Here is a 13,586-nt window from a genome sequence, read left to right on the forward strand (position 1 = left end):
CCAGTAAAACCAAGTCTTTCTTTACTGTTCCTTCCTTCACTTAAAGTGATAGTAAAATCTCGTTTTTTTTCCCCTCTATAAAAACAACAAACATGTTATACTTACCTGCTCTGTTGCAGTGGTTTTGCACAGAGCAGCCCAAATCCTCCCTCTTCTGTGATCCTCACCCCTCCCTCCTGTTAGTGCCCCCACAGCAAGCAGCTTGCTATGGGGGCATTTAAGTCGAGTCACAGCTCCCTGTGTCCATTCAGACATGAAAGCCCCGCCCCCTCTCCTTTGATTGGCTAGCTGATTTGAATAACAGCAGCAGCCAATGGTGCCGCTGCTGGGCCTCAGCCAATCAGGAGGGAGAATCTCGGACAGCTGAGACATTCGTGGACATTGCTGGACAGAGAGGGACCTCAGTTAAGTGTTAGGGGGGCTGTTGCACACAGAAGGCTTTATATCTTAATGCATAGAATTAAAATAAAAAACCTTCTGCCTTTACAACTCCTTTAAAGGTCGCAGTAAGTTTCTCCATCAGTTAGGTCTCCCCCCAATCACAGCAACTTCAGCACTAACTTTAGTGCTTTTGTACCCCATTGCTCTATGCACAGACCAATTAAGACCCCATCGCTTCTCGGCCTTTTGGCTAAGATCAAGTGTAGTATCTGTTCTTATCAGTTGGTATGGACCCTGAGGGTTAGTATCGGCAGGGGCTGAAATGAACCGGGGCGCTCCAGACGTCACTGGGGGACCGGGAAGTAGGCACTGTCAGAGAAAGCCGGATGGGTCCGTTGCCTTCTGATTTGAATGGGTCCGCCCCTACCAGTTTGAAGGGAGCGAGAAAACTGGATCTGCGGCCAGTTAGTACTGCTCCTGGATGTGATTGGTAAGGAACGGCGGTGGCGGTGGGGGAGCCTTTCCTCCTGGGTTGAATCTGGCCTTGCAAAAGGCTTGTCCCCAGTCGAAGGCAGGTTCTCCCTAAGCTGTCCAAAGTTCTGATGCCTCCTGGTAGGATAGGGCTACGCTTGGTCTGGCCTTTGGGCCGGGGTAGAAAAAGCCCGTAGTGTATGTGCCCCTGGGGTGGCAGCCCAGGGGTGCCTTAATTCTCACTGGTGAGGGGCAGCTCGCCTTGAGTTTTTCGGCACCATGGTCACTGCACCTACGCACACTTTTTTAAGCACCTGCCTCTTGGGCAAGGCCTTTTGGCTTCGACCAGAGGAATTTTTATTCCGGCCGGAAGGCCTGCCTTTGTATTTTCACAAGGGCACTAATTCACCTCTCCACTTCCCCTCCCCCACTTGTTTGTTTGTGTGTGCCTTTTCTTTGTGGTTTGTCACCTTTCTATCACCTTTTTTTCACTTTGCACGACTTGTAGGGTGTGGGTCCTCGGGCCCTACCTTGAGTCTTGGGAGGGGGTGGATATGGCCTTTTGGCTTGGTCCGCCCTCTCTCATGGGGTCTCCCTTCGGGGGAGCCCCACTTAGTACTCGGTGGGGGCTGTTTCGGCAGTCCCCCTGAAGAACGGGGTCAGTCTGGTTCCGGCCAGACAGACCATGAGTACCTCAAATCCCTGTCAGGAGTCTTGCGCCCCGGGGGATCGAGGTTCGGGTCCTACCTCTTCGGAGGGAAGACCACTTTGTTCGCACACCCTGTGCACTTTTTGTGTTCCTCACGTTTGTGTGTGTGCACTTTTTTATGCACCGGGTGAAGTCTTTTGAGTGTGTTTCACACGCTACGGGCTTTAAAAAAAAATTAAGACCCCATCTGCAGTCATAACCAGCCCTCCATCATCACCTTCTCCATGGCTGTGATCTCACCCAGAAGCTCTTGAAATTGGTTCACAGCTGAAACTGAGAAGTGAGATCCCAATACTGGGATAGATAAATAACCAGTAACCCAATGCTTGGAATGCTTACCTGGGAGGTAGTGTTGCTCCAAGATTCCCCCAGGGCCGCTCACTCCACCAACAGCCTAGCCATTTAATGTCAAAAATGCTAACATTTCATAATGGTTGGATCTCTTCTTCAGGATGTTGCTCATGTGATCAGCAATGGAGGGAGTCTGAAGCCGCTTGTTCTCCAAGAATGATTAATATTTCCACCCTTGATTACCCTTTATTCATCCATCCTAAAGTTTAGGGTCTCTTCACTTTGAACGTTGCAATATGTTTATTTTGCACTACAGGTCTTCTTTAAAGGTCACTTATTTTTGTAAACTGGGAATTCTGAGGGGTACGGGTTATACTTTTAGAACAAAAGCAGGGACACTTACACATTCTGCTCCTCTGATTTGTCTTCAGTTGATAAACTGCTGGTCTTCACCTCACTGGAAAAGAAGATTTAGTTGGTATACAGTCATTAGTGTTAGAGGGGAACTCCAGGCAAAGAGCTAGACACACAACTAAGATACCTATGTATATATATGAACATTATCATCTGCCAAATTTTAAGTACACACTTGTGAGATACACACCACTGCCCCAATGTGTGCCCAGGTAGGGGGCATCACTATCGCCAACTACAGTTTCCTGTGTCACTAAACAATGAGCCAGAAGCTTAATATTAGGCTTTCATTTGGCAGTGAGCAACCAGGTGACACAGGAGCTGCTTATTCCTGAACAGTGAGACTTTTTCTTAGCCTGCAATCCAATCATGTAACATTTATAGGGAAACTCTCACCAAACAGAAAAATGCATAGCTGAAGCTCCTATATAGGAAACATTTGACATTTAAAAACATACAGCGATGAACACGCTACTGTGGTCTGGAGTTACAATACTTGTACCTTACCCTCAGAGCTATAAAGTGTATAAGAAAATTAAAGGGTCCCTTTATACCCCATTATAGACAAGTATGCCATTAAAGAGTGAGATATTCAAGTGTTCACAGCATTGCCATTTGGAAAATAGAAGCTTTGCAGATCACAGACCCATCAGTCAAGCCTGGTTAACCTGCGACCCTCAGTTTTCGAGGAACGACAAAAAAAGGCACTTAGTTTGAACAGTGGAGGCGTTTCTGAGCCGAGGTGGCAGATGGGTGCAGTCAGGCAAATAAAGGGCATTAAAATTGCATAAATGACATGCCAGTCCACTGCAGGAAGAATACGCCCTAATAGATAGTTTTTTAAACAATATCAAGCAAAATGCTGCACATGGAAGGTATGCTCATAATGTGAACAAAAATGCAAACCGATGCATTGAAACTTTTTATTAATATGGCTACGTTAATGTTTTTTTTAATATTAATGATCGTGCTTTTGCCTATTTATAATGTATAACTTTTTACATAGGTGGAAAAAAAAAAAAAGAGAAAAAGAAATAATCCTATAAAATCTGCATACAGACTGCTCTAAATTTATAAAAACCCTTTGCATGTTTTTTGATGGGATCTTTGCTACAATGTACACCGTCCAAAAACTGCAAACCATCTTTAATTTCCAGTACGGGGTGATGGAGATTCCCGTTCTGTTTTTTATTGAAAATTTACTAAATGAAAGAAGGGAGACAATTGGCTTCTAAAGAGACAACACCAAGTCCTTTGCTACAGTCTGCTTAAGTGACTCTTATGCTAGTCACACTTGTGTGCTCTTAGTAACAGTAGCACCAGTAATGCTCATGCATTGTGCTGCAATGCCTTAGCCCAAAAAAAAAAAAAAAAAAACAGGTAAGGACTGTAGTTTTGTGAGTGAGGCTGGGTCTGCACTGGAATCGGATCGCATAGGTATTCACACCTATGCGACTCAATTTCTGCACCAATTGACAGTTCACACTGCGATCTGCAAATCGATCTGGGGGTGTCATTAACTTTAAATTGACACCCCAGCAGTTTGCAGATGTCAGTGTGAACCAGTGTGCAATTCAGGTGTGATTCGGGAACCGGCACTGAATCCCACGGATTCCCACACCACACCAGTGTGAACCGGGACTGAAACACAAACTCATTAAAGCCCAACTCAGCTTTCAGTTTAGAGCAGCTAAAGATATTCCAGGTGCACCAATATAAAAAGGCATGCAAAGTTTTATAGTTTGTTTTTCTTTAGAGAAAAGACACACTCAGTAGAAAAGCACATCACCTACCAGCAAGGTGAGGAGTGGAACCCTTGCTCTCTCCGTGGAGACAGTGGCCTCTCTGCAGATGTCTGGCATCTCTCTCCCCCCCACACTGCTCAGAACTATAGGCACTGTAATTAACAAATCTCATGCTCCCTGTTGACTGGAGAGCTAAAGCTCTGACTCATCAGAGGGTGTGTTGGACCTCTGTAGGGATCTGCGTCCTTCCCTGCAGCATGCTGGCAGGGGACAGGCTTGACTGCTCTCTAAAGCAAAATGTAAAGACTTTGAACACCTTTTTAGGGCACCTGGAATGTATTTAGAAGATTTGAACTGAAAGTTGGGGTGTGTTGCCGAGGAGGTGATCCAAATATACGCATGAACAAGAAGCTATGCTGCCAATTAACGCTGTAAGCTTCTCTACAGTCTGTTCTTGGCCTTATAACCTGTCACCTAGTCTTGGAGTAATATATTCAGTAATGCCTATGAGGAAACATCTGCACATTTGTGGCTCAATTGGATTGTCTTGACTATATAGCAGAAATGGCATGAATGGTGGCTTTGTCAGTGCCCTTCAAACAGAGCCTGCTGATATGGAACCCCTTTGAGTCCATTGGATGGTATGGTGGCAATCGCCAAGTACACGGCTGTCTCCACTATAATGATATCATGTACTGGACACACTAAAAGCTGTAGCAAGCGGCCATATTATTCAGTTATCATAGATCAGCCATGGCACTCTTGCAGAACAGTTACACATTGCCGCAGTAACGACCCCCTCCCTCCTCAAATTCATGGAATGCGCAGGTTTTACACTTCAAAAGAGCCGTTATCTCAACTCAGAGATATCAGAAACCAGCACTTAGGCCTGTGCAGAGCTGTAAACAGCTAATTGAGTCCTGGCAGCATGTCTGTATCTGCTGTCCAGGCCTACCGCAACACTATGACCAAATCCAGTAAGGATACCCAGAACTAATGGGGATCATAAAAGGCAACCATAGAGCTCTGCCCAATTCACAACTTAAATCCACACACGATACATAAACTCAGACAGGAACATGACACAATAATAAGTATATATTTGAATGAGAAATGTTGTACTGAATAAAATAAGGCCATATATGACCACACTAGCACATATAGAAGGGAAGATAGCTGTCAGATATTCCCTAGGTGACAAGTTTATCTGAGCTACCCTGTGTGTAGTATCCCTGGACGTGAAATGCAATGCTGAACAATAATCTATCAGTTTCAAGAATACAACTGGTACATATTGAAAGATATGAATAGTGGTATAAAACTGTCTATAGAGAAGGCACTTGATATTGTCATGAACCCAGGACAGCCCATGGACACTCTGTTTTATTGGTCAGGGGCACCTGCCAACACCCCTTTGATCCCAGAGAAAAAGGGAAATTTCAAACCAAATGCAGGAAGCAGGAACATCTGTCAAGCTTGAGAACCGATAACACCTGGCTCATCGACTGAACTCCGATACCACCCAGGACATTGATTGCAAGTATTCTTCCTCCTCAATGCTAACTTATTTTTGTATTGCTGAATAATGTCTCTATTTCTTTGAAACACCTTTTTTCTGTAAATATTTTATTTGTACCAACTTTGCCTTTTCATTATTAAAACGATATTTTGAAAAGTGTTAACCTTGTCCCTAAGCTCTTAATGCAAGCTAACAAAGAACCTGTCTCTTGAAGAGTGCTACTGTGTAGGACAAATCCTATGAACATGCCTGTCTGTGGTGACTGTGTGTTAGACGATAATTTTAAAATCATAATTGGCATTGCTAAAATTTTAAAAGTTTCCCAAAGTTGGTGGTGGCAGTTCAAGGGTTAATTGTTTAATTAGCCCAGTGATAATCACTCTCAGCATGCTGGCACCTAGATTGTGGTCTCCCGAGCTGGAAAATCTTTGTGCAGGGTGCAGCGGAAAGTGGCATTGTTACATAAGTGACAGCGTGTTGTGAGATTGGCCAGTCCTTTGTCACGAGTTAGTGAGAAGGACAGAGATCTGATACTCGCATCCATCACACTCACTACTAAAACAAGAACGTGTTTAGCTGAATATTGATTTGATTTTCCAAGACTTGGATAAGATCAGATCCAAAAAAACAACAGAACAGCGAATAAGTCAAATGCAAAATCTTGACTAGGCCACTAACAATTCAAACTCACAGCTAAAATACAGGGCTGAGGACAGAAAGCTCTGTTGGGCTTTAGTGGGCCCATAAGAAATAAATAGGCAAGGACAACACACACACACAGGTGAATTAAGAATTAAAAATTTTGCTTCATTATTTTTTTTATCTAGCAGGCGAGTTTCATTTACCTTGGCACAGAGGGTTCCTCCGTTTTAATGATTTTCGTGGCATCAACTGGTTTCTGAAAAGGTGTGGATGATGTAAATGATGGGATGGAAACTTGCAGGACACTTGTATGTACTTCAACAGCATGCTGCAGGAAGGCAGAATATATATTAGAACCCTCGCGGAGTTTTTTTTTTTTTCTTTTTACATTTCTAAACCCTAGTAGCGATTCCCCAGAAAAGCACTGTAAATCAAGAAGACGATATTACAAACCACAGCCATAATTTTGCACAATCATACAGTGTCAACAGCCAAGCCAAAAGGGTCATTACACCCAAAGAGGACTTTGTAGATTCAGGTGAGAAGGTTGGTTAGAGTTAATCTCCTTCACCTGTGAACCTCCTGTAATAAAGACCGGTCACTGCTGCGCTCTATCCTTGTGCATCCTTGTGACTGTATCCTTGTGACTGGTCTTGTCTCTGCCCCCCTCCTGCAGTTTTCTGCAGGCATCTTGTAGTGGGTGGGGCCTTTTGGGTTCCTCCTATAGCTCTGCCCTCTGCGCAGACTATGTACAGCACAGTGACTTTGTCATTGCTACTTTTATAAAGGTAGTATCTGGCCTGGAGTTCAGCTTTAAATTTATTTTTTTTCTTTGTACAGTCCACATTAAGGGTCAACATTCTATTTTTTATTATGATAAGCATGCTGTATGGACATGCATTTTTGGGTTTTGCACAAAATGCAGACATGCTGCATTTTATGCAACTCATTTGTATAGTGTAAAGCAATCGTGTCCAACTCAATTTCATCGCGGGCCACATCAGCATTATGGTTGCCCTCAAAGGGCCGGTTGTATCTGTAAGACTAAATGTCCAGAGCATCCTACTCCCTCTTACATCAGGTGTCAATAGCTCCCCTACCATCAGAAGAATCCTCCACCCTCCCTTACATCACAGTGCACCCCCTTACCTTATGCTGCTGCCGGGATGAAGCTGGGGGCAGAGATGGGAAGCAGAAAGTGCAGAGTCTAGAGGAGGACCAGAGGAAAGCTGGAGTCTGCTGAATGCTAAGACCAGGGGAAGCAGAGGGGAGGGGATGCTGCAGCAGCACAGAGGTGCAGAATCTGTAGGAGTTCTGTTCTCGTTTCTTCCGCCGATGGCTGAGATGGGGAAAGGGGGTGGGAGCAGAGACGAGCATCTCTGCAGCTGCAAGGAGAAGGGCAGGATCTGGCAGAGGAGTTTTGTCCTCCTCTCTGTGGTTACCTGCTGAGACAAGGTGGGGGCAGAGACAAGGGGGTTCCTGTAGCTGCAGGAGAGGTGCAAGGGCCACATAAAATGGCCATGCAATAGAAAAAAAAAAAAAAAAAAACAGAATCGGTTTGTGGAACTCTGACTGGAACTTAGGAGTGGAGCGACTTACTGGCAGATCACCAGGTATTTTTCTGCACTTGCATTTTTTTAAAGAGATAAAACATGGAGACGTGCATTTATTGCAGACGCACAGAATTTTTTTTTTTGCCTCAACATATGATTTAAAGGGGTCTCAATTCTAACATTTTTTTTTTACCTTAAAGAGGTTGTAAACCTCCCAAAAAATGAAAAATAAAAACCTGAAAGGCAAAGGCATAATGAGCTAGTATGGACAAGGAGGGGGGGAGATTGGCGCAACCAGAATATGAAAACTGCTATGGTAGTCTTAGGATTAGAAGATGGGTGATGACAGTCCCAGTGCAAAGTCCAGTGGAGTTGCTAATTCACTTCGATGGCTGCTGTCGGTAAAGAGTGAAGTAACCCTGTAATGGATCCAGACGAGAGAAGAAACCGAGCGCCAATCTAAGTGTAGCAGTAAAAGTACTTTAATGGCAAATAAAACAGTATTACTCACAAAGGTGTGATAAAAACAGGCATCACAAAGATAATGGAGAATCTGGGCGTGAGTCATCCAGGGGGTCCCTCTAGATTTCCTGGCGGAGCTGGCGCTGTAGACGATGAGCTGACGATCGCCTGTGGGATGGCAGGGGATGTGCTGATCACTCGGCGGCAGCGGGTGGCGTGGGTCCGCAGGTAGAAGGACCGTGACGTCACTTCCTGGAGAAAAGGTACAGAACAAACGGCGACGCGCTGCGGAGCGTGCGCTCCTTCAGGCCATCAAGAGTGATCAGCACATCCCCTGCCATCCCACAGGCGATCGTCAGCTCATCGTCTACAGCGCCAGCTCCGCCAGGAAATATAGAGGGACCCCCTGGATGACTCACGCCCAGATTCTCCACCATCTTTGTGATGCCTGTTTTTATCACACCTTTGTGAGTAATACTGTTTTATTTGCCATTAAAAATGGATTTTTGTAAGATCTTACCGTAAAATCCTTTTCTCTTAAGCTCATTGACAGACGTAGTCTTCTTGATTCTCAAGAGCTGGGTTATGTTGTCTCCGCAGGAGTAGGACTAGGCAGAAAGACAAAACGTTCTGGCTCCACCTTAGGGGCAGTCCCTGAGGGTATATCCTCCCTCTCTCTGCTACAGGGAATCAGTTCTGTTCTAAAGCAGTAACAGAGAATTTAACCCAACCCAACTCAATGATAGAGGGGCGGGTATTACGTCTGTCAATGAGCTTAAGAGAAAAGGATTTTACGGTAAGATCTTACAAAAATCCATTTTTCTCTATCGCTCATTGACAGACGTAGTCTTCTTGATTCTCAAGAGCTGGGACATCCAGAAGCAGTGCCACAAATGAGGGGTGGGATTGACAAAAATCAAATCCAATCTAGAAGGCCCAACCGGTGCCAAACTAGAAGTTTTAAAGGCTCATTATAAACAAAGAATGAGACTCAAAAGAAAAATTTCCAACGGAAAAAAACCCTCGAGGCAGACCACTGGTCTCCTCAAATGGCGGCCTGCAAAACCTTGCGGCCAAACACGGCATCAGATGATGCCATTACATCAACTTTATAATGTTTTGTAAAGGTATGCACCGACGACCAGGTAGCCGCCTTTGCACACCTGGACCACTGACGCCTGATGGCGAAAGGCCCATGACGCACTAAGCGCCCGAGTGGAGTGCGCCTTAACAGGGAACGGGGGCTCCCGACCCTTAATAGAATAAGCCTGTACTACCGTCTGTCTGATATATCTGGAAATGGTCGCGGCAGATGCAGGCAGCCCCTTTTTGGGTCCGTCCGGGATCACAAAAAGTGAATCCGTCTTGCGAAACGAGTCTGTCGTTTTCAAGTATACCCTGATCGCCCGGACCACATCCAAGGAGTGTAAAGCAAACTCCCGAGGATGACTGGGCTTAGGACACAGAGAAGGTAACACAATTTCTTCATTCAGATGAAATTCTGAAACCACTTTTGGTAGGAAGGATGGATTCGGACGAAGAACCACCTTATCTCTATGAACCACCAGATATGGTGAACGACAAGATAATGCGGCCAGTTCTGACACCCTGCGTGCAGAAGTAATAGCCACCAAGAAGGCCACCTTCTGGGACAACGTAGGTAGAGGAATCTCCCTAATATCTTCAAAGGGAGGTTTCTGAAGAACCGACAACACTAAAATTAAGATCCCAGGGTGGTAACGGCGCGCGCACTGGCGGAGCCAGATGTCGCACCCCCTGGATGAAATTCCTCACCAAGGAATGAGTAGCCAAAGGCTTCTGAAAGAAGATAGCTAATGCTGAGACCTGACCCTTGATAGTACTCAAGGCCAGTTTCTGCTCAACCCCTTGTTGAAGAAAAGCTAATATTCGACTAATCGAATAAGACCGTGGACGGAACCCCAGAGGTTCACACCATGCAATGTAGGACTTCCATGTACGATGATAAATCTTTCTGGAAGTCGCTTTCCTTGCTTCAACTAGAGTAGGAATAACTGAAGCTGACAAACCTTTGTCCTTCAGCACCTGGGTCTCAATAGCCAGGCCGTTAAAGCCAGCGATCGTAAAGCAGGATGGAAGATCGGTCCCTGAGACAGTAGGTCCTCCCTGAGAGGAAGTCTCCACGGGACGTCCGCCACCAGTCTGACCACGTCGGCGTACCAAGCTCGACGAGGCCAGTCCGGAGCTACCAGAATTACTGGAATTCCTTCCTCCTCTATCCTGCGAAGAAGTCTTGGCAGTAACGCGAGAGGAGGGAAGGCATACATTAGCTGGTATTGCCCCCACGGGGCGATCAGTGCGTCTGCGGTCTCTGCTAGAAGATTGCGGGAGCGAGCCACGAATCTCTGAACTTTCCTGTTGAATCGTGATGCCAACAGATCCACATCCGGGGTGCCCCACCGTAGGCACAACTGGTGGAAAACGTCTGGATGGAGAGACCATTCCCCCTGATCCAGAGTCTGACGGCTGAGATAATCTGCCTGCCAATTTTCCACCCCCGGAATGAACACCGCAGAGATCGCTGGAACAAATCGTTCCGCCCAGCGAAGAATGCAAGCCACTTCTTTGGCCGCTCGGGCACTCTTGGTGCCCCCCTGGTGATTGACATAAGCCACGGCCGTGGCATTGTCCGACTGGATCCGAACCGGGCTGCCCTGGAGCTGCTCGGTCCAGTGAATCAGACAAAGTCTGATCGCTCTCAGTTCCAATACATTTATCGGTAACCTGGATTCTTCCGGGGACCAAAGTCCCTGGACAGATAACTGACCGAGAATTCCTCCCCATCCGGATAGACTGGCATCCGTGGTCACTATCGTCCAATATATTGGCAGAAATGACTTTCCCTGGCTGAGCATCGGAGACCGAAGCCACCAGACCAGAGACTCTCTGGTCTGTTTGCTCAATCGGATCTGATTGTCCAGGGATTCCGGATTCCGATTCCATCTGAGAAGAATCTCTTGCTGAAGAATTCGGGTATGGGACTGGGCAAATGGGACTGCTTCGAAGGAAGCCACCATCAACCCCAGAACCCTCATGCAAGTCCGAAGGGAAGACCAGCTGTTGGACAGTAACAACTGGACTGCTGATTGAATCTTTCGGAGTTTCCCTACCGGAAGGAAAACGCTTGTCCTGACTGTGTCTAGAATTAGACCCAGATATTCGAGCCTCTGGGTGGGAACCAGAAATGACTTTTGCTGGTTCACCAGCCACCCGAATTCCTGTAAAGAAATCATAGTAATTTCTATGTTTTGTAGCAAGGTCTGAGGAGACTCTGCATGAAGCAGAAGATCGTCTAGGTAACCAAGAATCGATATGCCTCTTTGGCGCAGAAGTGCCAACATTGGGGCCAACACCTTCGTGAAGACCCGCGGAGCCGTGGCGAGACCGAAAGGTAACGCCACAAACTGATAGTGGTTCTCTTCTACGGAAAAGCGTAGAAACCGCTGATGTCCTGCGAAAATGGGAATGTGAAGATATGCGTCCTTGATGTCTATGGACGCTAGGACATCCCCTGGATGCAGGAAGGCTGCTACTGTGCGAATGGACTCCATTCTGAATCTTCTTATGTTGACAAAAGAATTGAGTGCCCTTAAGTCCAGAATTGGACGCACTTAGCCCTCTTTCCTGGGTATTGTAAATAGGTTTGAATAAAACCCTTGAAACCGTTCTGTCCAAGGAACGTGGACTACCACTCCTTGTTGTAGTAAATCTGTGACTGCTCTCCGCAGATCTTCTAAACGATCCGGGGATAGTCGAATATTGGAAGGGAAGAATCGCGCCGGTGGGAGAGATCGAAACTCGATCTTGTACCCTGACCTTATGACTTCGCAAACCCACTTGTCCGGGATTCTGGAAAGCCATGGATCCGGGAACCGGCGAAGACGTCCCCCCACCCCAGTTATGGGTGGGGGCGCACCTTCAGGCTTTGGACGGTTTATCTTCAGGTCTGGAGGGGGCGGGCTTTTGCTTGCCCGACCAACGACCCCTGACGCCTCCTGAAGGAGCTTTGGAGGACTTAATTTTTTCACCCGCGGGACGAAAAAACCTCTTGTGAGCAGAAAAAGAAGGCCCTCGTCTTTGATGAGTTCCTTTACCTTTAAAATTTCGCGGTAAAAAGGTGCTCTTTCCACCCGTGAGATCCTTAATGATCTCATCTAAGTTGGCTCCAAATAGACGCTCTCCTAAAAAGGGGATATTAGCCAATGCTTTTTTGGAACCTTGGTCGGCTAACCAACCTTTTAGCCACAGTGTACGCCTGAGAACCACTGCTGAGACTGATGCTCGCGCCAATAATGGAGTGGCGTCTAACGCCGCATCACACACAAACTGTAACCCCTGTATCATTTGTTCCAACAAATCTGATACCGCCTGAGGGACCTCTTCTAAGTCCCGGCGTAACCACTTGGTCCATACAGTTACAGCCTGCGAAACCAGACCAATAGCTATTATAGGTCTGAAAGCTGATCCAATCAAGGAAAACATGGTGCGAGACATAGCTTCTATCTTGCGATCCACTGGATCTTTAAAATACGGAGCGTCTTCTAGAGGAATAACCGTGGCTTTATTCAATCTAGCAATTGGTGAATCCACCACAGGTGGCTCTGTCCATTTCTTAATGAGGGTTTCCTCAAACGGATAACGCCTGTTAATGCGTTTAGAAATAGTAAAAGTGCGTTTTGGCAGACGCCATTCTTCTTCGATTGGATTGCCAAAACATTTGGGCAATGGAAAAACCTTCGCCACTTTGATGCGTTTTTTAGTCCCAAAAGGGATTTCAGTTTCAGCTATTTCCGATGGAATACCCTGTAATCTTAAGGTTTCTTGAACAGATACAATGAGTGCGTTTACCAACGCTTCCTCTCTGGCTATGGCTGATGCCGAAACATCCTCCTCGCTGTCTGAAGAGACAGTACCCGAGACACCAATCCCAGATGAAGTACCTGCAACTGCAGAAATAGGCTCAGAGTCTGAATCCGAGGTTTCAGATAATAAGGGGTTAGGCGGGGGTCGCTTTCTTGCGCCCTGTCCCTGACAAGCCACTTCCACCCGGGACACAAAAGTTTCCATAATAGCTGACAATGATTCAATCGCCAGTGGGGTGCTGGAGGATCCTGCAGACCCCTCGAGGGGATCCGGAGGAGATACATGAGTGGCAGGGTCCATGTTAATTCAGGACACTTTTGCCAGCAAAAACAAAAAAACTTTTTTTTTTTCTTTTTGTGTGTCTCCCCCTAGCGCAATAGCGCCCCTCAGAGTACCTGCTTCTCGATCCCACAGAGAGAGAGAGGGACCCCCAAGGCTCACCAACCGATGCAGTGAAGTTTCCAACCAACTGCAGTCAGCGTCTGTCTTTTACAGAC

General features: G+C 46.3%; 1 protein-coding gene across 8 annotated transcripts in view; it reads right to left on the reverse strand.

Moving 5' to 3' along the window:
• PPFIBP1 (PPFIA binding protein 1) overlaps nucleotides 1–13,586 on the reverse strand; it is a 138,095-nt gene that overhangs the window by 35,799 nt on the left and 88,710 nt on the right. For all 8 annotated transcript variants that reach the window (XM_082255339.1, XM_082255340.1, XM_082255338.1 and 5 more), the window contains 2 exons: nucleotides 6,376–6,500; nucleotides 2,256–2,309 (listed from right to left, as the gene is read on the reverse strand). In XM_082255339.1, coding sequence (XP_082111465.1) covers nucleotides 2,256–2,309; nucleotides 6,376–6,500 — 179 coding nt within the window. The remainder of the gene's footprint in view (nucleotides 1–2,255; nucleotides 2,310–6,375; nucleotides 6,501–13,586) is intronic.

This window comes from Pelophylax lessonae (genome assembly GCF_965119305.1).
Source record: "Pelophylax lessonae genome assembly, chromosome: 4".
In the NCBI taxonomy this organism is placed as follows: Eukaryota; Metazoa; Chordata; class Amphibia; order Anura; family Ranidae; genus Pelophylax; species Pelophylax lessonae.